The following is a 22,774-nucleotide window of genomic DNA, read 5'->3' on the forward strand; positions in this document are numbered from 1 at the left end:
ATAAATAACGTTTGAAGCTGAGAGGTGCAATTTCATGTATATAGGATTCATTATAATATTCCCTCTATTTTTGTATAGATTGTTTTCCATTAAAAATTCAAAGGAAGGGCTGGGTGGGGTGGCTCAAGCCTATAATCCCAGCACTTTGGGAGGCCAAGATGGTCAGATCATCTGAGGTCAGGAGTTCAAGACCAGCCTGGTCAACAGGGTGAAACCTGGTCTCTACTAAAAATACAAAAACTAGCCGGGCGTGGTGGTGGGCACCTGTAATCCCAGCTACTTGGGAGGCTGGGACAGGAGAATTGCTTGAACCCGGGAGGCGGACGTTGCAGTGAGCCAAGATCATGCCATTGCACTTCAGCCTGGGTGACAAGAGTGAAACTCTGTCTAAAAAATAAAAAAATAAAAAAAAATAAGAAGGCTGAGGACAGTGGCTCACACCTGCAATCCCAGCACTTTGGGAGCCCGAGGCAGTTGGATCACTTGAGGCCAGGAGTTCGAGACTAGACTGGTCAACATGGCAAAATCCCACCTCTACTAAAGATACAAAAATTAGACGGGCAGGGTGGTGCACACCTGTAATCCCAGCTACTCTGGAAGCTGAGGCACCAGAATCACTTGAACCTGGGAGGCAGAGGTTGAAGTGAGCTGAGATCACACCACTGCACTCCAGCCTGGGTGACTAAGAGAGACTCCATCAAAAAGAAAAGAATTAAAGGAAATACGTTAGTAATTGGAAGGCGAGAGTAACATTTAGAAGCTAAAGAGTACTTGTGGGAGATATGAATGGGGGAAAGTCTAAAAGAGAGGAAAAATGACAGTGTGGAAAGGGGTGATTGGGAAGAAAAAATGTCAGAATATGAGTGTTATAAGCTTATTAAGCAATCTAAGATATGAACACTTCTCAATTTTACCTAGAAAATATTCAAAACTCTTTATTAAATTTCATATGTCATAGTTTGGCCTGGGTGCGTCCTTTGTAGAAAAGCAAATACAGTTGTTTACTGCCCCCTTGCAGTTCCCTGAACAGCAAGTCAAACCATTTGCCATTTCCTGGGAGTCTGTAAGTCCTTACGTAGGGACTGACCTCTCTCCACATCAAATTGATCACCAGGTTTAGTGCTCCAAGTTCTGCCCACTGGAAGTATGGACCCCATCGAGGACTCTCAAAGCTACTCTAGTAGGGATGTAATGTGGCAGCAATCTGCTTTTTGCTCACATTAAGACATTTATTTGTGAACTAAGCATGACATTTTAAATCCTCTATTAGTTGGCTATATGGGATCTCCCACAGGTGAGAGCTGAGGGAAAAGTGTCCGTACAACAGAGGCTGTGTGTGGAGAGCTAAGCTACCTATTTCTGTCACTTCCTTGTGCCCCCTGGACTTGTCTGGACATGAGCCATAATATACTGTTTCCAATATATGATAAATTGCTGCTGTGCTCACCCAACCTTAGCACTGGTTGGATGGCAGCCCCCAGTCCATGATGGGCATTCCAGTGACCTAGTCTCTTACTGTCTAATGCCAGGTAGTCTCTTCTGAGGTTTAGTTGCACACCAGGCACTACTTTTCAAACAGTTCTGAGACAGACTATAAGGAGGGCCTGAAGGAGCTGGCTCAAGTGATGCTGTCAATATTTATATCAGGGAGGCAACCTGCAGAGATAATCAACTCTGTGTACATTAAACATTTAAATACCTATCATTTCAGCTTTCTCATGGGTGATCTTCCTTTAGAGTTTTTATCCCTACACTTTTTGGGAGCACAGGCAGCCTCAAGGGTGTAGTCACTTCGCCTAGCATTGACAGAAAATAAACCGAACACTGCAGCTGAGAAATCAGAAAAACAGTAGGGAAAAGAGCCATGGCTAGTCCCAAACTTGCCTTTTTCATGCATTTTACTGAATTGAAACGGTAATTAAAGTTGTCCAGATGCTGTCGTTTCAGGGGAGCACTAAAGTAGAAAACACAAAATTGCTTTAATTGCCTTGAGGTGATTAAATTTGGAAGTAATGGGCTTTCCGTCAATCTTGGCTCCTTTTTTCAGAAGACAAACCACTAACCTTGTTGCATTCACAAGAAGATCAATCTGTATGAGCTCTGTGTGTATGTGTTTAAATAACTGCAGGCAGGTTATAAATCTAATCTACTTTTGGATTCTCAGTGACGTGCCCCCAAGCTTTCCTATTCATCCCACAATAACAAATCCCCTTCCCCGGTTCTTCCTAGCTAGCTTAGACACTTCTCACCTGGGTGCACACACAATAGCAAAACCGTGAAGTCAAAGTCTCTGAGGGAGAAAATCTTTAGGTGTCTCTAATGTGTACAGGAGATTGATGGGGTCAGTATTAAACGCGTGAGTGTGGAAGAAATGGCGCCTCCCCCGTGCCAGATGCTGCCCACCACCGGCACAGGGCCAGAGTTGGGGTCAGCGGGGCAGCCGTGTGCCCCCAGTGGGAGCTTGGAGGTCACGGAGGAAATGCGAGACCAGATGCAGGCAGGGGAGTCCTCCGGAGCCTGCAGGAGAGGGCCGCTGGCTCAGGGGCACCGGGAGACAACTCATTTTTTTTTTAATTGACCTCGTATGGTACAATCTCTTTGAACTCATTTATTATCACTGATAGTTTAGGTCTTTTTTTTTTTTTTTTTTTTTTTTTTTTTGAGGTTTCATTAGGGTTTTCTATACATAAGATCACGTCAAGACACCCTCAGACCACAGGGGGCTGCCAAGAGCCCGGCCCAGTGCAGCTCCAGCGCCCACGTCGCCAAGGATACACAGTGCTGACGCAATACTCAAGTTCGTCACAGTGGTTCTCCGCCGGCTACACCGCTGCGTGACTGGCTTGCAGGCACTTTCCTCTTGGAAGTGGCGACTGCTGCCGGGCTGAGCGGTGCTCTCACGCGTCTCGGGAGCCAGGTTGGCGTCTCGGGAGCCAGGTTGGCGGCGCGATGAGGCGCAGCAAGGCTGACGTGGAGCGGTACGTCGCCTCGGTGCTGGGCTGCACCCCGTCGCCTCGACAGGTAAGTGGGTCACGAAGAGACCTGCGGCCTCGACCCGGCCGGGCTGCGGCCTCTCGATCCGGCCGGGCGGCGGCGGCGGCGGTCTCTCGATCCGGCCGGGCGGCGGCGGTGGCGGTCTCTCGACCCGGCCGGGCGGCGGCGGCGGCGGTGGTTTCTCGACCCGGCCGGGCGGCGGCGGCGGTCTCTGGACCCGGCCGGGCGGCGGCGGCGGCGGTCTCTGGACCCGGCCGGGCGGCGGCGGCGGCGGTCTCTGGACCCGGCCGGGCGGCGGCGGCGGCGGTCTCTGGACCCGGCCGGGCGGCGGCGGCGGCGGTCTCTGGACCCGGCCGGGCGGCGGCGGCGGCGGTCTCTGGACCCGGCCGGGCGGCGGCGGCGGCGGTCTCTGGACCCGGCCGGGCGGCGGCGGCGGCGGTCTCTGGACCCGGCCGGGCGGCGGCGGCGGCGGTCTCTGGACCCGGCCGGGCGGCGGCGGCGGCGGTCTCTGGACCCGGCCGGGCGGCGGCGGCGGCGGTCTCTGGACCCGGCCGGGCGGCGGCGGCGGCGGTCTCTGGACCCGGCCGGGCGGCGGCGGCGGCGGTCTCTGGACCCGGCCGGGCGGCGGCGGCGGCGGTCTCTGGACCCGGCCGGGCGGCGGCGGCGGCGGTCTCTGGACCCGGCCGGGCGGCGGCGGCGGCGGTCTCTGGACCCGGCCGGGCGGCGGCGGCGGCGGCGGCGGCGGCGGCGGCGGTCTCTGGACCCAGCCGGGCGGCGGCGGCGGCGGCGGCGGTCTCTCGACCCGGCCGGGCGGCGACGGCCTGGATGGCTCAGGCGTCATGGTTCCCGACGGGCGCTGCTCCCTGGCGCGCTCTGTTGAGGCGCCGGCCGGCTAGCGCAGTCCTGTGGGCGGCGTGGCGCTTGCAAGCGCAGGAAGAGTCCTGGGGGGACCGCGGTGGGCGGGAGACCTTTGGGGCCAGCGCTTCTTCTTTCTCCCAGCTTGTTCCCGACGGTGCTCGCTCCTGGGCCCGTCCTGGCCCGGGCTTTCTGGCCGATTTCTCTTGGGAACAGTGGAGTAAGTTACAGTCTGTTCCTCCAGAGAAGGATAGATATCTACTTGTACGTTGTAATTTCAACGTACCAGAATTAAATAGAATTAAAGGTGTGACCAAGTGCACCCAGCTTATTTATGATGATGATGATGATGATGATGATGATGATGATGATGATGTTTGGGAGATGGAGTCTCTGTCGCCCAGGCTGGAGTGCAATGGCACGATCTCAGCTGACTGCAACCTCCGGCTCACTGCAACCTCCACCTCCTGGGTTCAACTGATTTTTGTGCCTTAGCCTCCCGAGTAGCTGGGATTACAGGCACCCGCCATCATGCCTGGCTAATTTTTCTATTTTTGTAGAGACGGGGTTTCACCATGTTAGCCAGGCTGGTCTCAAACTCCGGACCTCAGGTGATCCGCCCACTTCGGCCTCCCAAAGTGCTGGGATTACAGGCATGAGCGGCTGCACCCAGCTCTATTTTTTGTTTTGTGATAGGAAATTATAAAACATGGAATTATGCATTTGTCAGGCTTTAACTACTTTTGAAAAAATGTTGGAAAATATTTCTGTATGAAACATAAAACAACTTTTAATTTTTTTTAGAAGTCAATGAAAGGATTCTATTTTGCAAAGCTGTATTTTGAAGCTAAAGAATATGATCTTGCTAAAAAGTAAGTACAAACCGTAACATGTATTCTTTTTTCTTAAATCAATGCCTTTTCTCATTTTCTTCTTTGAAATAGGTAAAAATATGTTCTTAGTAGTTCTTCCTAAGTGTATTCTGGAATAAGGGATTTATCACTCAGACTGATGCTAAGGACCAGCCTAGATTCCATTGAGATTGAAACTGCAATTAGTGTTTTCTGCATGCTGCTGCTTTATACCAAGGGCAAGAAATTGTTTGGCTTAAAACACTTTTTCTAAAAATTGTCTTCTGTTGGAGTAAAAGAGGACCATGCCTATATCTTAATTTGTTTTTGGTTAGATATCTGATACCTTAATCAGATGGAAAATAGCAATGAATAAAAAACTAAACTGTAGTTGTAAGGCAGGAGAATAGCTTGTATAAAAGATCTTTAATTGACACAATATGTGATGCTGTAAGGCTCTATCCTAGGGATAAGAAGCTTGGTGATTCTGATTTCCTGGCTGGGAGTGGATTAAAGCAGGAAATTAAGAGGGAGGCAGGCTTTTTTTTTTTTTTTTTTTAGGCAGTATCTGTCTCTCTTGCTCAGGCTGGAGTGCAGCAGCTGGCTCCATCTTTGCTCACTGTAACCTCTGCCTTCTGGGCTCAAGCGATCTTCCCACCTCAGCGCCCCAAGTAGCTGGGGATACAGATGCGCACCACCACGTGGACCTGGCTAAGGTTTGCATTTTTTGGTAGAGACAGGTGTCACTATGTTGCCCAGGCTAGTCTTGAACTTCTGAGCACAGCAGTCTGCCTGCCTCGGCCTCCCATAGTGTTGGGACTACAGGTGTGTGTTACTGCTCCCAGCTGGGAGGCAGGCTTTTAAAGGCATCCAAAGGAAGATGGAAATGCTGGTAAGAAAGGAAAATGGTGGTACATAAATTATGTAACTAGCAGCACTGTGACTGTTAACTCTTGTACCTTTTTACTGTGAGACTTTAATCCCTTAGTTTGGGTCTGGCCTAATTTCTCTGATGGTAATACTGTCAAGGAACCTAGAGGATATTTACTTATTTTAGTTGTTACTTGATTTGAGAAATGGAAATTTCCTGTATTTGGTACTGTAATTAGTAATTTTTCTTCTGTTCGATTTTAGCTGGATATATAGTACTGTTAGAAATTACTTTCTTGCTTAAAGGGTAAGTGTATTTCCCTTTGTTGTTTGGGAAATTGTTGCTGTTTAGTATTTTGCATTATAACTTTAAAAATGTTTACTATAATCACTTCTAATTTATTTGCAAAACTGTTAGTGCTTTATTAAAATGTGATCAGGAAGAAAAAGCAATTGATATGTTCATTTCTTATGTGTGGATAACACTGGAGAAAAATTTGGTAAATGTGACATTTAATGGTAAAATGAGTATGTGGTCAACCCTATGTACGTGTTTTTAAGTATTACCCATTTCTTTCTATGAATACTTTTGAGTTATTTGTATGACTAGTGGTAGTTTTGAGTAACAATATAAACGAGTTTAGTGGTTGCTTTGGTTTAAGATGTATTCTTCGGTTAGCATTTAAAAGTACAGTTCTAAGTTTAATTTACTTTTGTATTACTTTTAAAAAACAGATACATATGTACTTACATTAATGTGCAACAGTGGGATCCCAGAGCTCACAGATTTCTGGGTCTTCTTTATGAATTGGAAGAAAACACAGAGAAAGCCATTGAATGTTACAGGGTAAGTTATAGGATTCAAATATAGCCTTTGCATAGCCAAACACATGATGCCCAGAGAAATGTACATAAGTAAGTCAAATATATTTTATGAATATCATAAAACAGGCATTGGTATCATAGTACAGTTATGTGACACAGCTTGGAACAGATTTAGAATTGTTTAACACCTGTAAATTGTAGGTCTAACACGGTCAGAAATGGTGTTCTTTTGTGTTTTTTGCATTCAAATGACACAAATATAATTTTTATTTGATTCATTTCCAGAAAATTCCAACACACTTTTATTTTAACACCTTTGAAGTAATATGTTTTCTCTAGAAGTAGAATTTTTTAAGGGTTGGAGTGATAATTTTTAACCTTTATATATAAGTATATAAGTATATATACTCCTACATACATACATACAATTTATTTACTAATCTTTAATTTCTTTTCTGATATTAGCGTTCAGTGGAATTAAACCCAACACAAAAAGATCTTGTGTTGAAGATTGCAGAATTGCTTTGTAAAAATGATGTTACTGATGGAAGAGCAAAATACTGGGTTGAAAGAGCAGCTAAATTTTTCCCAGGAAGTCCTGCAATTTATAAACTAAAGGTAAACAAACAAAACATAAAGGGAGAAAACTTAAGACATAACCATTTCTAATATTTGGAGTTTAAATTACTTTTCAATAGCAAACCTTAAGCCCAGGTGTTTGTGTTTCCTTTAACATTTTTCTTTTAAAAAGTGTATTAAAACCTTTCTGAGCATCTACTGTCTTATTAGGCATTGTTACACTTTATAAGTGACATCTCATTTACCCTTCTGGAATAATTAATATTTCAGGGATTTTACAGTTTAGTAGCTGTAAACTAAGTAGAGCTAAGATTTACATTAAGTTCTGTCTGATATACAATGTTTGCTTCATTAAGTGAAAATTACCTACAGGATGACAATTTAGGGATATTTTAAAGAAGAGTTTTCTAATAACTATTGTCTGAAAGTAGAAGGGATTGTATTTTGAGATAGTAAGGTTTTCAAGCAAAAGATAAAAGGTGGTTTCTGTAGTATATAAGATGTAATTACTAAAAATGGTAGGAAGTTCTTGCTAGTGTGTTGACTGGTCCTGATATTCTTTATAGAGTAAAATATAGTTTACTAAGTAACTGTTCTGGAGAAATCTACACAAATATGTTTGGCAAACATTTAAAATGTATATTGTAATGTTTTATATATTAATGTATACTTTATTGTGTGTGTACAATATAAAATTATAAATGTATATTTGCCTTTAGCTTCCTCCTACCCCCATTATATATGTTTCTGATAGAAATTTTAAAAATTTTAATTTTGAAATAATTATAGATTTTTTTGCACAGGAAGTTGCAAAGTTTGCACAGAAAGATCCTATATGCTACTTCATTTTTCCCCAATGCTTATACAGGTTGAGCATTTAAAATCCGAAATCCTAAATGCTCCAAAATCTGAAATTTTTTGAGCACTGACATGATGCTCAAAGAAATGCTCATTGGAAAATTTTGGATTTCAGATTTTCAGATTTGGGATGCTCTGCCTGCTAAGTATCCTGCAAATATTCCAAAGTCTGAAAAAATTCAAAATCTGAAATACTTCTGGTCTCAAGCATTTTGGATAAGGGATACTCAACCTGTTTAACTCGACCAAAGCACAATATCAAAATCAGGAATTTTGACATTGGTACAATGTGTACGTATAGTTTTCTTTCATTTTATCACGTGTAGATTCATACCACCACTGCCGTCAAGATACAGAACTACTCTATTACCACAGAGATCTTCCTCATGCTGCCCCTTTTGTAGTCATGCTATTTACTTCTCTTCACTATGCCTGACCTCTGGCAACCATTAATCTGTTCTCCATCTTTATACTTTGGTGATTTCAAAATGTTATGTAAATGTCATCATGAAATGTGTGACTTTTTTTTTCTTTTTTCATTGTTTTTGAGACAGAGTCTCGCTCTGTTGCCCAGGTTGGAGTTCACTGGCGCAATCTCGGCTCACTGCCACCTCCGCCTCCCAGGTTCAAGCGATTCTCCTGCCTCGGCCTTCCGGGTAGCTGGGACTACAGGCACATGTTACCATGTCCCGCTTATTTTTGTATTTTTAGTAGAAACTGGCTGGTCTCGAACTCCTGACCTCCTGTGATCTGCCCACCCCAGCCTCCCAAAGTGCTAGGATTACAGGCGTGAGCCACCGCGGCCAGCCAAGCATGTGACCTTTTGAGGTTGGCTTGTTCAGTCAGCATAATACCATTTGTGATCCATATTAAGTTTTGTATATCCATAGTTGGTTCCTTTACTTCTGAGTAGTATTTCATGGTCCACAATTTAACCATTCACTTTTTTTATTTTTATTTTTTTGAGACAGAATCTTGCTCTGTCGCCCATGCTGGAGTGCAGTGGTGCTATCTTGGCTCACTGCAACTTCTGCCTCCCGGGTTCTCAGGTGATCCACCCACTTTGGCCTCCCAGAGTGCTGGGATTACAGGTGTGAGCCACTGTGCCCAGCCTTAACCATTCACTTTTGAGGGGCATTTTGGTTATTTCTAGGTTTTGGCTATTGTTCAATTGCTATGAACAATCATGTACAGATTTTTGAAGCTGAAAAAGCATTGAAGATGCTTCCAAAGATAAATATTACTGATAAGTTTTTCTCCCCAGTAATAAGCAGCTGGATTTTAAATATTAGTCTAAAACGTGAGGTCTAATTGTGCAGATTTCTTTACTCTCTTAGGTGTTATGCCTCAAACATAACTCCCATATTGGGCGTGGCAATCCAGTTAATCTGGTGTCAGTAGTGTTAAAGAACATATGTAATGGCAGGAGATTCTTTTCTTGCAGTGTAACAAGTTAGATACTTTGAAGCATTCTTTAAAGATTTTCTTTAATAACTTAAAGGCACTGTTACACCTTTCCTGTATCAGATTTTTTTTTTTTTTTGGAATTGAAATCCATGAGATTTATAACTGTCATGCAAAGTAATTCCATTTCTCCTAAAATTTAAGGCTTGCTAAGGTAAACAGTTTCTGACATTTGTTTAAAGAATGAGAGTATTACTGTTGAGAAGGCTTTTTCTCTCAAGTATGAGATAGAACTTTTTAAAAGCACTCACAGTGGTTTTTTAAAAAATGTTTAACATAGAGTCAAAGACTAGGGCTTTTGCAATAGGGAGAGACCAGGGTATCATCCATCTCATCCAGAAGAGGAGAAATTGATAAAGGAGAGAGGGGAATGAAATACAGAGTAGTAATGGGCGGCTTGGTCTTGAGAGCTGGGGAAAGACGAGTTTAAGTAGGTAAGGTAAAATGGAATTTATATGTGATAGCATCAGGTTTCTCAGTGAAGGATGAATCTAGGTTATAAGTTGAAAGTGAGGGTCAAAGGAAGGTATGGGGAAGTTGAGGAAATAGGAGGAGGTGTGAAGTGTCAGGGAGTGGAGAAAGTGAGTCTGTTAGTACTAAAATGGTATTTTGTTTTAGGCAGCACCGGTTTGATGGTTGAGATAATGCAAATGAAATCAGTTAGCTTGGGGTTATGATTTCCCAAATCTAAGCACACAGAAACCAGTTGGGAGGGTTCTGAGGAAAAGAGGGAATTAGTTGAAGGGATCTGTAAGCAAACAGTAATTATGGATATAAGGGATTATAGCATTTTTTGCCTGACAGAAGAAAGTGTGTATATTTATATGTGTTTACAGGTGTTTAAAACTTGATGATGTTATTGTCTTGAAGGGAACTTGTCATATGGTGGAGAAGTATATTTCTGAAAGTAAGGGTATGTAGGCCCTCAGTGAGGTGGAAGAATAAGAAGGATGGTATGGTGGTTTCGGTGGTATGACCAAAATGCAGATTTTGAAGACCTGTGTCAGTGGCAAGTGGATGGTTGAGGTTGGAGTAGAGGATAACATCACTGGAGATGAGGTGATTAAGGAACTGAGTAGTCAGCCTGGGCAACACGGCAAGACCCCATCTCTACAGAACGTTAAAAAAAAATTAGCCGGGCATGGTGGTGCATGCCTGTGGTCCTAGCTTCTTGAGAGGCTGATGGAAGAGCGTCGCAAATGAGAAACGAGTGGCCACAAAACCTGCTTCCTCTCCTTGTATGTAAGTTCAGAGAGAAAAAGCCATCATGGTAGTGGGGGTTATCCTGAGAAGATACTGTCTTCATTTAAGGTCAGGAGGTGATGACAGTGCTTTGAGATGATGATGAAGGTAACAGAACAGTGGGAGGAGAGGGGATGCGGGATTGAGTCAGATTTAAGGAGATACAGAGCAGTTTGAGCATAAGGACCTTGTTGCTGAGGATTGACTGGGGAGGTCTAGGCTTCTGGTGGTGACTCAGACGGACAGGGATGTGTGGCAATAGTCCTGGTAGTCTCTGAAGAGAGTATGAGCTACTGCAGTAATCACAGATGCTTTTCTTCACATACAGTTCTTGAGGCTTAGTTTCTGGGTTGTAAGCAACTCTCAGAAGGGACGAATAAGCTATATAGGATGGTGTTTTTGGTGGCATCATCATAAAACTAGACATAGTGGAATGGTGCTCTTTGGGAGCATGACTTGTTTAAAATTGCACAAGTGTTACTCTAATAATTTTTCTTTTTCCCCTCTAAATAGGAACAGCTTCTAGATTGTGAAGGTGAAGATGGATGGAATAAACTTTTTGACTTGATTCAGTCAGAACTTCATGTAAGACCTGATGACGTCCATGTGAACATCCGGCTAGTGGAGTTGTATCGCTCAACTAAAAGATTGAAGGATGCTGTGGCCCACTGCCATGAGGCAGAGAGGAACATAGCTTTGCGTTCAAGTTTAGAGTGGAATTCGTGTGTTGTACAGACCCTTAAGGTAGATAAAAGCTATTGGGTCTTTACATTTCTATGTAGGCAATTAGCATACATCTTTTTGTACTAAAGCAGCAGTGCCCCGCAGGACTTAAATTTCTTTTATTTAGGTAGAACAGTTATAAAATGAAATTTTTACCAGGATCAGTTAAATTTATAATGGGAAAATTGGGGAGATAACTATGATAAATGTATATATTTTTGGTGTTTTCATTTATAAGGTTGATGTAAAAATCAATGTAGTTTCACAAACGTGGTTGGAGTGAGAAAAGGAATTTATAGGCATAAAATGGTTAATTTCTTAACACTTGATTAAGTTTTGTAACTTATTATTCATTCCACAAAATAGGAATATCTGGAGTCTTTACAGTGTTTGGAGTCTGATAAAAGTGACTGGCGAGCAACCAATACAGACTTACTGCTGGCCTACGCTAATCTTATGCTTCTTACGCTTTCCACTAGAGATGTGCAGGAAAGTAGAGAATTACTGGAAAGGTGCGTTGACTTTGAGGAGAATGCTTTAGTATAAATTGCAGTTTTTCTTTTTGCAGTAAGTTCATTGCTCTAAATTTCTTCACTGAATCATTATTTCTATAATGTACCTAGGAGTTATAGTTAATACAGTGAACCACTAGGAGGCAATCTTATTTTTCTTCTTTTACGGGGAAGTTCTAATTGGTTTTATATGACTTTCCTTTTTAGAGAACTCTTATAGTTCAAGCTTGATTAAAATTAGCCTTATGGTTACTCAGTTTTGTCATAGTCAAGCTTAAAATGAATGTTCTAACTGCTATTTCATATTTTATTTTTTTATAATAGTATAATCTTGAGTGAAAAAGTTCATCTGTCATCAGATGGCTAGGTTCACATGTACTAGTATAAGCACTTAGCATCACTGGTATTTCAGAAAATACTGTTTTAGCTAAGAAACAAAATAACTCAACTATGCGATTTACCTTTTTTCCTAAATTTTGATTTTGAAAACCAGTGTCTCCATTTTGAAAATAAATTCCATTGAACAAAAACATCACTTGGATTTGTATAAAGATGTTAGTTTAGAGCAGGGGTTGATTAGAACTTGTGGGCCAAATATGGCCCCTGCCTAATTTTGTTAATATTTATTGGAATGCAGCATGCCTCTGTTTATGTATTGTCTGTGGCTGCTTACATACTACAAGGTTGGAGTTGAGTGGTTGCAGCAGAGATTGTATGCCTGTAAAGCCAGATTAGTAATCTCCTCCTTTTTGTAGAAAAAGTTTACTGATTGCTAGTTTAGGCTGTCCATTTGTTTGGAAGTTAATTTATTTCCCCATCTGGTATAAGGAAAGAAGTTCATTTCACTGAGTGCAGGGAGTAGGTAATTTTCTTGAAAAAGTACATAGTGTCCTAAATTGGTAGGGTAAGAGCAGTATCTAAAAGAACTAACATAACTTTAAGATTATTTTAGAAAACATGTAGGATGTTTTATTTTGTGTTCTTTGTATACTCAAATTTTTTGGTCACAAGTTCCTTTTACATTTTTCTTAAGGACATCAAAGATCTTTGTATGTGGGTTCCTTTTTTTCTTTCTTTCTTTCTTTCTTTTTTTTTTTTTTTTTTTTTTTTTGAGATGGAGTCTTGCTCTGTCACCAGGCTGGAGTGCAGTGGCACGACCTTGGCTCACTGTAACCTCCGCCTCCCGGGTTCAGGTGATTCTCCTGCCTCAGCCTCCCAGGTAGCTGGGACCACAGGCACACACCACCACGCCCAGCTAATTTTTGTATTTTTAGTAGAGACGGGGTTCAGGATGGTCTCAATCTCTCTTTTTTTTTTTTTTTTTTTTTTGAGACTGAGTCTTGCTCTCGCCAGGTTGGCATGCAGTGGTGCAGTCTCGGCTCACTGCAACCTCCGCCTCCTGGGTTCAAGTGATTCTCTTGTCTCTGCCTCCTGAATAGGTGGGACTACATGTGCCCGACACCACACCTGGCTAATTTTTTTTTTTTTTTTTTTTGAGACAGAGTCTCGCTCTGTCACCCAGCCTGGAGTACAGTGGCACAATCTTGGCTCACTGCAAGCTTCACAATTTCCTCTCAATGCTCTGAATAAGAGCTTATCCTCCTGCCTCAGGTTGTTCCCCACCAGGAAGCCCCAGGAGGGCCCTGAGGACAGCCCTTGGCCCTCAGAGGGGGAGGCTCAGGAGGGGAGATGACCATGGGGATGGAGTCACTCAGGGGAGAATCTGGACCATGAGGGGGTGACTTGGGGGCCTGAGGGGAGGACCCTGAGGAAGATAAAAAGCTGTTGCCACCCTAGGCAGTTTCACAGTGTGGCTTAGGGCTGTGGGTGACAGATGGTTTGTCAGATCAGTTAATCCGGCCTCATGGGTCCTTTGTTACCCCCCTTGTGAACCTCCCAGGTTCACACCATTCTTCTGCCTCAGCCTCCTGAGTAGCTGGGACTACAGGCGCCCACCACGACGCTCGGCTAATTTTTTTGTATTTTTAGTAGAGACGGAGTGTCACCGTGTTAGCCAGGATGGTCTCGATCTCCTGACCTCGTGATCTGCCCTCCTCGGCCTCCCGAAGTGTTGGGATTACAGGCGTGAGCCACCGCGCCCAGCCCACACCTGGCTAATTTTTGTATTTTTAGTAGAAACAGGGTTTCATCATGTTGGCCAGGATGGTCTCGATCTTTTTTTTTTGAGATGGAGTCTCGCTCTGTTGCCCAGGCTGGAGTGCAGTGGCACCATCTCGGCTCACTGCAAGCTCTGTCTCCAGGGTTCATGCCATTCTCCTGCCTCAGCCTCCCGAGTAGCTGGGCCTACAGGTGCCCGCCACCACACCCAGCTAATTTTTTGTATTTTTAGTAGAGATGGGGTTTCACCGTGTTAGCCAGGATGGCCTTGGTATCCTGACCTTGTGATCCGCCTGCCTCAGCCTCCCAAAGTGCTGGGATTACAGGCATGAGCCACCGCGTCCGGCTGGTCTCGATCTCTTGACCTCTTGATCCGTCTACCTTGGCCTCCCAAAGTACTGGAAGGTCTCAATCTCTTGACCTCGTGATCCGCCTGCCTTGGCCTTCCAAAGTGCTGGGATTGCAGGTCTGAGCCACTGCACCCGGCCGTATGTGGGTTATTTCTGTCAGTGTTTATTACATTAGAAATTAAAACAAATAAAAAATGTAATCCATTAAAAATATAATAAGCCCTATTGTGTGTTAATAATAATAGCTTTTTTTGTTTTTGTTTTTTGAGACGGAGTTTTGCTCTTGTTGCCCAGGCTAGAGTGCAACAGTGTGATCTCGGATCACTGCAACCTCTGCTTCCCAAGTTCAAGCGATTCTCCTGCCTCAGCCTCCCAAGTAGCTGGAATTACAGGTGCCCACCACCACGCCTGGCTAATTTTTTGTATTTTTAGTAGAGATGGGGTTTCACCATATTGGCTAGGCTGGTCTTGAACTCCTGACCTCAGGTGATCCACCCGCCTCGGCCTCCCAAAGTGCTGGAATTACATGTGTGAGCCACCGCGCAGGGCCAATAATAGCATTTTTTATGAAAAATAATTATTTCCCAACAGCAAAAAAGTAGTCAGAAAAGTGTCATTGTTTTTGCATTTTTGTAAATCTTTTTAAAGTCTCGCTTAATAGAACATAGCTAGATTCTCATTTGCTTCCTCTTTCAATCTGTAAAACTATTACATGTCATGAAGCCTCTAGAAAACTCAGCTCAGCGGGGCACGGTGGCTCAGGCCTGTAATCCCAGCACTTTGGGAGGCCAAGGCGGGTGGATCACGAAGTCAGGAGATCGAGACCGTCCCAACTAACAATGGTGAAACCTTGTCTCTACTAAAAATACAAAAAATTAGCTGGGCATGTTGGTACACGCCTATAGTCCCAGCTGCTCGGGAGGCTGAGGCAGAAGAATCTCTTGAACCTGGGAGTCAGAGGTTGCAGTAAGCCAAGATTGTGCCACTGCACTCCAGCCTTGTGACAGAGTGAGATTCTGTCTCCAAAAACAAAAACAAAAAAAAGTCAGCTCTACATACATGAGAAAATGAGTATGTAATATATAATTTTTTTTGGGTATTATTGTAAAAGTAATTTTAACTTCATGGATCCCCTGAAGGGGTTTTTGAGCACCCTCAGAGATCTTTAGACCTCACTTGCTCTGGTTGCTTTATTGTAAGCCACTTTAAAATCATGCTTCACATTTAAGTGTTTGCTTTTTGCTTTTACTTTTCTTCCAAAGTGAGGATTTGGAGAAACATTAGGATTTAGAAGAACTAATTTAGAATATAGATTACAAATAATAGGCCAGGCATAGTGGCTCATGCCTGTAATCCCGGCACATTGGTAAGCTGAGGCGGGCGGATCGTGAGGTCAGGAGTTCGAGACCAGCCTGGCCAACATAGTGAAACCCTGTCTCTACTAAAAATATAAAAAAAGTTTAGCGGGGCATGGTGGCAGGTGCCTGTAATCCCAGCTACTCAGGAGGCTGAGTCGGGAGAATCACTTGAACCTGGGAGGTGGAGGTTGCAGTGAGCTTAGATCGTGCCATTGCACTCCAGCCCAGGCGATAGTGAGAGACTCCGTCTCAAAAAAAAAAAAAAGACAATTTATTTAACGCTGTAATGATCTATATAGTAAAAAGAGCAATTGCTGTATTGATACTCAAATACCTGTCAGTTATTTAATTGTAATTTGGAAATGGTATGTCTAATTTGACAAATTACAACTGTTAATTAAATAATGAAATTATATGATCAGGAAGAAACTACAAAATAGTCTCCCAACTTTATCCTGGTTTATTTTGAAATGTGCACCTATAATCACTAATCTTATATTTATCCTGTGATTGGAGGGCTGGAAATAACTGGGAATAAGACGACATTTGAGAGGTTAAGCATGAAGTTTAGGAAGTATGCAGGATAAAAATAAGCATTAGATGATTCATAATTTATAACATGGGGAATAAGAATTATTAGAAGTTGAATGTGGAAGATGAAGCTTGAAATAAAATTTTTATTTTGTTTTGAATTAAATGAACCATGATTATTCACAGTGCAGTAAGTGTGTATCATCTGTTTGATATTTTCATATTACAGTTTTGATAGTGCTCTTCAGTCTGCGAAATCTTCTTTGGGTGGAAATGATGAACTGTCAGCTACTTTCTTAGAAATGAAAGGACATTTCTATATGTATGCTGGTTCTCTGCTCTTGAAGATGGGTCAGCATGGTAATAATGTTCAATGGCGAGCTCTTTCTGAGCTGGCTGCATTGTGCTATCTCATAGCATTTCAGGTAAGTCTTCCACTTGTAGGAGCAATTGACATTTCACGGAGTCTTGATGTGTTTTAAATGAAGGTGTGCTCTGGTATGTAATGACAATATGTGAACAAACCTGTGGAATTAAAGTTAAAATGAAATAGTCAACTTGATACAGTGGAAAATAACTAAGCATACACAATACTGGTGAGGCTGGTGAAACAGGGATGTTGAATGCACTCTTGTCGAAAGCCTGCATTGCCATGATTTGTTTGTAGACAAATTTGAAGAGTTTGATCTTTTTACTCTGCCATTTTTGGGAACATGATAAAGATGTAATCTCGTATTATGGGTAAAGCTTGATTCAAAAAGATGTGTTACTTGGACAAAATCCTAATAAGTAGATGTAGGGCAATGGCTTTATAGCCTATGATAGAAGAATATGATTGCAATTTAACATGTTAATTGAAACACATGTATATAACATTTATGACTGTATTGTGTATATGTAACAGTATATCTATTAATGTTTGAAAACATAAAACCTTTTTTTTTTTTTTTTTTTTTTTTTTTGAGACCAAGTCTCTCTCTGTCGCCAGGCTGGAGTGCAGTGGCGTGATCTCGGCTCACTGCAGCCTCCACCTCCTGGGTTCAAGTGATTCTCCTGCCTCAGCCTCCCGAGTAGCTGGGACTACAGGCCCGTGCTACCAAGCCCAGCTAATTTTTTGTATTTTTAATAGAGATGGGGTTTCACCATGTTGGCCAGGATGGTCGCAATCTCTTGACCTCGTGATCTACCTGCCTTGGTCTCCCAAAGTGCTGGGATTACAGGCGCGAGGCACTGCGCCTGGCGCGCCTGGCTTTTTTTTTTTTTTTTTTTTTTTAGACGGAGTCTCGCTCTGTCACCAGGCTGGAGTGCAGTGGCGCAATCTCAGCTCACTGCAACCTGTGTCTCCTGGGTTCAAGTGATTCTCCTGCTTCAGCCTGTCACGTATCCGGGATTACAGGCACACACCACCATGCCTGGCTAATTTTTTGTATTTTCTAATAGAGATGGGGTTTCACCATGTTAGCCAGGATGGTCTCGATCTTCTGACCTCGTGATCCACCCGACTCGGCCTCTCAAAGTGCTGGGATTACAGGCATGAGCCATTGAGCCCGGCCTGTAAATCTTTTAAAAACACCGTTGATAGACAGTTCACATGTTAAGTGCTAATATTTGCTCAGTAGAAACTTCTGTGTTCATAAGGAATGGATTAGTGAAAATTAATGGATTTAGTGAGGTTCACTAGGTAATACAAACGTTAAAAGGTTCTTATAGAAATTCTCAAGTAACTGATAGTTCTTATTTTTTTTTTTTTTTTTTTTTTTGAGATGGAGTCTCACTCTGTCGCCCAGGCTGGAGCACAGTGGCACGACCTCGGCTCACTGCAAGCTCCACCTCCTGGGTTCACGCCATTCTCCTGCCTCAGCCTCCCGAGTAGCTGGGACTACAGGCACTCACCACCAAGCCTGGCTAATTTTTTTGTATTTTCAGTAGAGATGGGGTTTCACCGTGTTAGCCAAGATGGTCTCGATCTCCTGACCTCATGATCCGCCCACCTTGGCCTCCCAAAGTGCTGGCATTACAGGCGTGAGCCACCACGCCCTGCCAATAGTTCTTATTTTTAATGGAAACTTTAAAATTTATCTGTCTGTGTGTCTATTAGAGTCTTGCTGTGTCACCCAGGCTGGAGTGCAGTTGCGTAATCGTAGCTCACCGTAACATTGAACTGGGCTCGAGCTTCCCAGAGTGCTGGGATTATAGGTGTGAGCTACGGCGCACAGCCTAAAATTTTTGATATGTAGTTTTGGGAGGCAGAGTCTCACTCTTGCTCTGGCTGGAGTGCAGTGGCATGATAATAGCTCACTGCATCCTCGAACTCCTGGGCTCAAGTGATCCTCTCCTGCTTCAGCCTCAGCTCAGTAGCTGGGACTACAGGTGCCTGCCACCATGCCTGGCTACATTGTTAAATTTTTTGTAAAGACAAGGTCTTGCTATGTTTCCCAGGCTGGTTGGTCTTGAACTCCTGGCTTCAAGTGATCCTTCTGCCTTGCCCTCCCAAAGTGCTGGGATTACAGGTATCAGCCACCACACCTGACTGTGAACTTGTAATCATAATAAGTTAGTTTCCCTCTTAATCCATTCACTCAGGTCTCCTTTCCTAGATGACAGCTACTGTTAGGAGTTTCTTGGGTGTTCAGAAATATTTTTTGCATATGCAAATGTGCAATACATTCTTTCTGTGCTTTTAAAAAATATTGTGCCTCAATGTGGGTGTGCTTTACCTATTGCCAGATGCCTTGCTTTTCTAAATGTTTCCTCATTGTCCCACTTCAGCACAGAGATACCTACCTCAGTCTTTATTAACTACCACATACTTCTGTAGAATGAATATATAATAGAAACATCTTAGATGCTTGTATTTTATTTGATCAGTTTATTTTAAAGCTTAATGATCAAATGATTATAAGCATAAAATGTAGGTTATGTGCTGGCATTTGGGTATTTAAGAATTGGCTAACTTTTATGGCAAGATTTTCAGACTCTTAATCAGAGGAATACTGTGGTTCTAGTAAGTGCATCTGCATTGCAGCTAGGTAGTTAACAAAGTATCTTGAAACCTTTTAGTTAAGATGAGGAAATAGCCAGGCGTGGTGGCTCACGCCTATAATCTCAGCACTTTGGGAGGCTGAGGCGGGCGGATCGCTTAAGGTCAGGAGTTTGAGACCATCCTGACCAACATGGTCAAACCCCATCTCTACTAAAAATAGAAAAATTAGCCACGCATGGTGGCGGGTGCCTGTAGTCCCAGCTACTTGAGAGGCCGAGACAGGAGAATTGCTTGAAACCAGGAGGCAGAGGTTGCAGTGAGCCGAGATCGTGCCACTGCAGCACTCCAGCCTGGCGACAGAGCGAGACTCCATCTCAAAAAAAAAAAAAAGGAAATAGTGAATTGAGATGATTTGATTGAGTGGATTCACAACTAATTAACTGGTCACAGATTCAACTGTTGAATAATTTTGTAAAAGAGGCCGGGTTTATGAATTGAGGTCAGTTTGAAAACAAAAAGAATGATGTCAACATTTTGTTTCTTATTTTGTGTGCTCTTTTCAACATATAGATGACAAACTTTGACATGATGTTTAGAAAACTTGTGAGTAAAAGGATAGGCGATACGAATATTTCTAAAATTCAAAATCAGAAGCTTTTAGGTTCATAAATCATATATTTTGAAAAATGAGCATATTTGGAAAGAATTATATATACATGGTTTAAAATTCTGGCGGCTCTTAAGAATATGCTATGAAGACTCCTTTCTGTTCCCTAGTTATTTACTTTCTCCACCCCCAAAGAAACTAATGTTATTGCTTTCTTGTGTGTTCTTCAGGAAATGTTTTATGCATCTCCAAGTAAACACACATCCCCTGTCTTTAAAAGAAGGAGGAAAACATTTGAACATTCCATTTACTTTATTTCCATTAACTGTATCTTGGAGATGTTTCCATGTCAGTATATATAAAGGGTATTCTCATTAGTTTGGATGCTTGCATATTATTCCATTGTATGGATGTACTGTAGTTTTGGAGTTTTTAAAACCAGGGTCCTAAAACCAGGACATTAGCTTGCTTTTACTCTTTTTTTTAATGCTACTTCAAGTAATTTAGCAATGATTAACTTGTGCCATGAATTCCTGAAAGAATTGCAGTATCAAAGTATATCTGTGCATTTATAATTTTTAGAGCTGTTGCCAAATATCTAACCCTAAAGAGGTTGTATCAAATTACATTTCCACCACCAATTAAGAAAGTGGTGATAGAATTAAAAGCCGATGCTCTAGTCACCCATATAGTTACTTTTGGTATGTTTCTAGTAAGCGGGCATTGCCTATGACTGGACGTTTTCAGTGATGGACATTCATTACTTTTCAAGATAGCCCAGTGCATCTTTAGGTGGTTTGGCTCTTGGTACTTCCTTATATAGAATAAAAATATTCTTCAAGCCTTCTACCTGTTGGTCTTGTTTCTTCTTTTGATGATTTCTTTTATAAAATAATTTTAATATTTGAAGGCAGCTGTCACGTCTTCCCTTCGCCATTCTATTCATCATGCTTTTTTTTTTATAGGTTATTGCATTAGGATCTCTTTTAATTTCCTGGTTGTCCCATTTATTCCAGTGCTATCCCCTATTATCCATACTCTGAAAATGTGTTATCTACAATGTGGCATTTCCAAGTGTCATTTCACCTGTACTTTTTAAAGTAGGGTGTCATATCTACTCAAATAGGACAACATCTGCTGTTGTCCTATTTATGCAGGGTAGAAAAGTAATGTAATTAAATTTTCCATTTCTCTGAATGTGACATGAATGTGCTTTTAGTAGAAACTAATTTCTCAGAGCTGCTCTGTGTATGCTTTTTTTTTTTTCTTTTTTTGGAGATAGGGTCTCACTCTGTCGCCCAAGCTGGAGCACAGTGGCATGATCATGGCTCACTGCAGCCTTGACCTCCTGGGTTTAAGTGATCCTCCTGCCTCAGCCTCCTGAGTAGCTGGGACCACAGGTGTGTGCCACCACGCCTGGCTAATTAAAAAAAACTTTTTTTAGAGATAGAGTCTCACCGTGTTGTTCAGGCTGGTCTTGAACTCTGGGCACAAGTGATCCCCCCACCTCGGCCTCCCAAAGTGCTGGGATTACAGGTGTGAGCCAACATGTCTGGCCCCTCTTTTTTTTTTTTTTTTTTTTGCGATGGAGTCTCGCTCTTTCACCCAGGCTGGAGTGCAATGGTGCAGTCTCGGCGCACTACAACCTCTGCCTCCCAGGTTCAAGCTATCCTTGTGCCTCAGCCTCCCGTGTAGCTGGAATTAATAGGTGTGTGCCACCACGCCTGGCTCTTTGTTTTTTTTTTTTTATTATTTTTAGTAGAGACTGGGTTTCACCATGTTGGCCAGGCTGGTCTCAAACTCCTGACCTCAAGTGATCAGCCCACCTTGGCCTCCCAGAGTGTTGGGATTACAGGTGTGAGCCACCACGCCTGTACCTGGCCTATCTTTCATAGGTTATATAAATTCCTTGGTTCCCAGTTTTTGCAGTCTTTTCCAATTCAGTTTAATTAATGGTTAACTGTTTATTCATTATCAAAAAAAGTACAGTGTAATACATAAGACCATGTTACTATTAGAAGTATGGGTATCATCAAATTAAGATTTTTGATTCTAAAATTATTAGGTTCCAAGACCAAAGATTAAATTAATAAAAGGTGAAGCTGGACAAAATCTGCTGGAAATGATGGCCTGTGACCGACTGAGCCAATCAGGTAATAGTAATATTAAACTAATTTAATTTAAAAAGAAAAAGGAATTTCTGTTAAGGCATATCTTATGATAAAATCTTCATCTGTCCAGGAGATAATTTGTCAAAATTATTTCTTTTTGCCATATCAGTTAAGAGCAATAGGTATGGAAGAGATGCGAAGAAATAGCACATTCTTTTAAAAAAATGAATATTTGATATTGTTTGTTCCTATGTGGAGAGGATTTCTTAACTCTTTCTTCATCTGGCTGCTAGAGCCTCTATCCTGAATATTTAGTCACTTCCTGAACTAAGGATAATTATTGGTTTTCCAACCATCTAACACCAGCTGATTCTAAAAACACTGCTGTGGGGATATAAAGATGAAGAAGATACGGATCTGTCTTAAAGAGCTGAGAGCACAGTGAGGAAGATAGAAGATATATACTTACCTTATATTAGGCTCTTGGAATTTGTGGATTTTTTCCCCCATTTTTGGCTTGGGATGAATGCTAAAGGTCTGTTGCGTATTACCTGTGATTTTGCTAAGATACAAACTTTAAGGTAGTTAGGTGGCCATTGAATCAAGCAGTGAACTGAAGAAACATAATGCTTTCTATAAGGAGCAGTTTTGATATAAAATTGGATGAATTTTGTAAAGAGCAAGATGTAATATTAAATCAAGGTTATTACAAGCTTTGGTGTATAGTTAGGCTGTTGGCCAGAGCTCACATTGCTCTTTTATTCCATAGCCCACTTTTTTTGTGGGAGTTAGGCTTTCAGTCCTTAAAGTGACTTTCTACTTTTTTCCTTTTCTCTTTTCCTTCTACCCTTGCAGGGCTCTCATAAGTGCCTTTGCATGGTGTCATAGTTGGATGAAAATTGCCTGTATTTTTTTTTATGTCTTTGATCTGGGCATCCCGAGG

General features: G+C 42.3%; 1 protein-coding gene across 12 annotated transcripts in view; it reads left to right on the plus strand.

Moving 5' to 3' along the window:
• The first annotated feature begins 2,666 nt into the window (after positions 1 to 2,666).
• LOC129135413 (RANBP2-like and GRIP domain-containing protein 5/6) overlaps positions 2,667 to 22,774 on the plus strand; it is a 57,052-nt gene continuing 36,944 nt past the window's right edge. For 7 of the 12 annotated variants that reach the window (XR_010149279.1, XR_010149278.1, XR_010149280.1 and 4 more), the window contains exons 1-8: positions 2,667 to 3,021; positions 4,654 to 4,721; positions 6,306 to 6,417; positions 6,861 to 7,013; positions 11,052 to 11,282; positions 11,628 to 11,773; positions 16,360 to 16,555; positions 21,786 to 21,873. Coding sequence is in view for 9 of the 12 variants with exons in the window: in XM_054678714.1 (XP_054534689.1) it covers positions 2,950 to 3,021; positions 4,654 to 4,721; positions 6,306 to 6,417; positions 6,861 to 7,013; positions 11,052 to 11,282; positions 11,628 to 11,773; positions 16,360 to 16,555; positions 21,786 to 21,873 (1,066 nt within the window). In the remaining 3 variants the exon portion in view is untranslated. Of the gene's footprint in view, positions 3,022 to 4,652; positions 4,722 to 5,834; positions 5,878 to 6,305; positions 6,418 to 6,860; positions 7,014 to 11,051; positions 11,283 to 11,627; positions 11,774 to 16,359; positions 16,556 to 20,993; positions 21,121 to 21,785; positions 21,874 to 22,774 lie in introns of those variants that run through there. The other 5 variants (XM_054678715.1, XM_063789461.1, XM_054678716.2 and 2 more) reach the window with 4 other exon arrangements.

The sequence above is a fragment of the Pan troglodytes genome, chromosome 12, assembly GCF_028858775.2.
Source record: "Pan troglodytes isolate AG18354 chromosome 12, NHGRI_mPanTro3-v2.0_pri, whole genome shotgun sequence".
Classification (NCBI taxonomy): Eukaryota; Metazoa; Chordata; class Mammalia; order Primates; family Hominidae; genus Pan; species Pan troglodytes.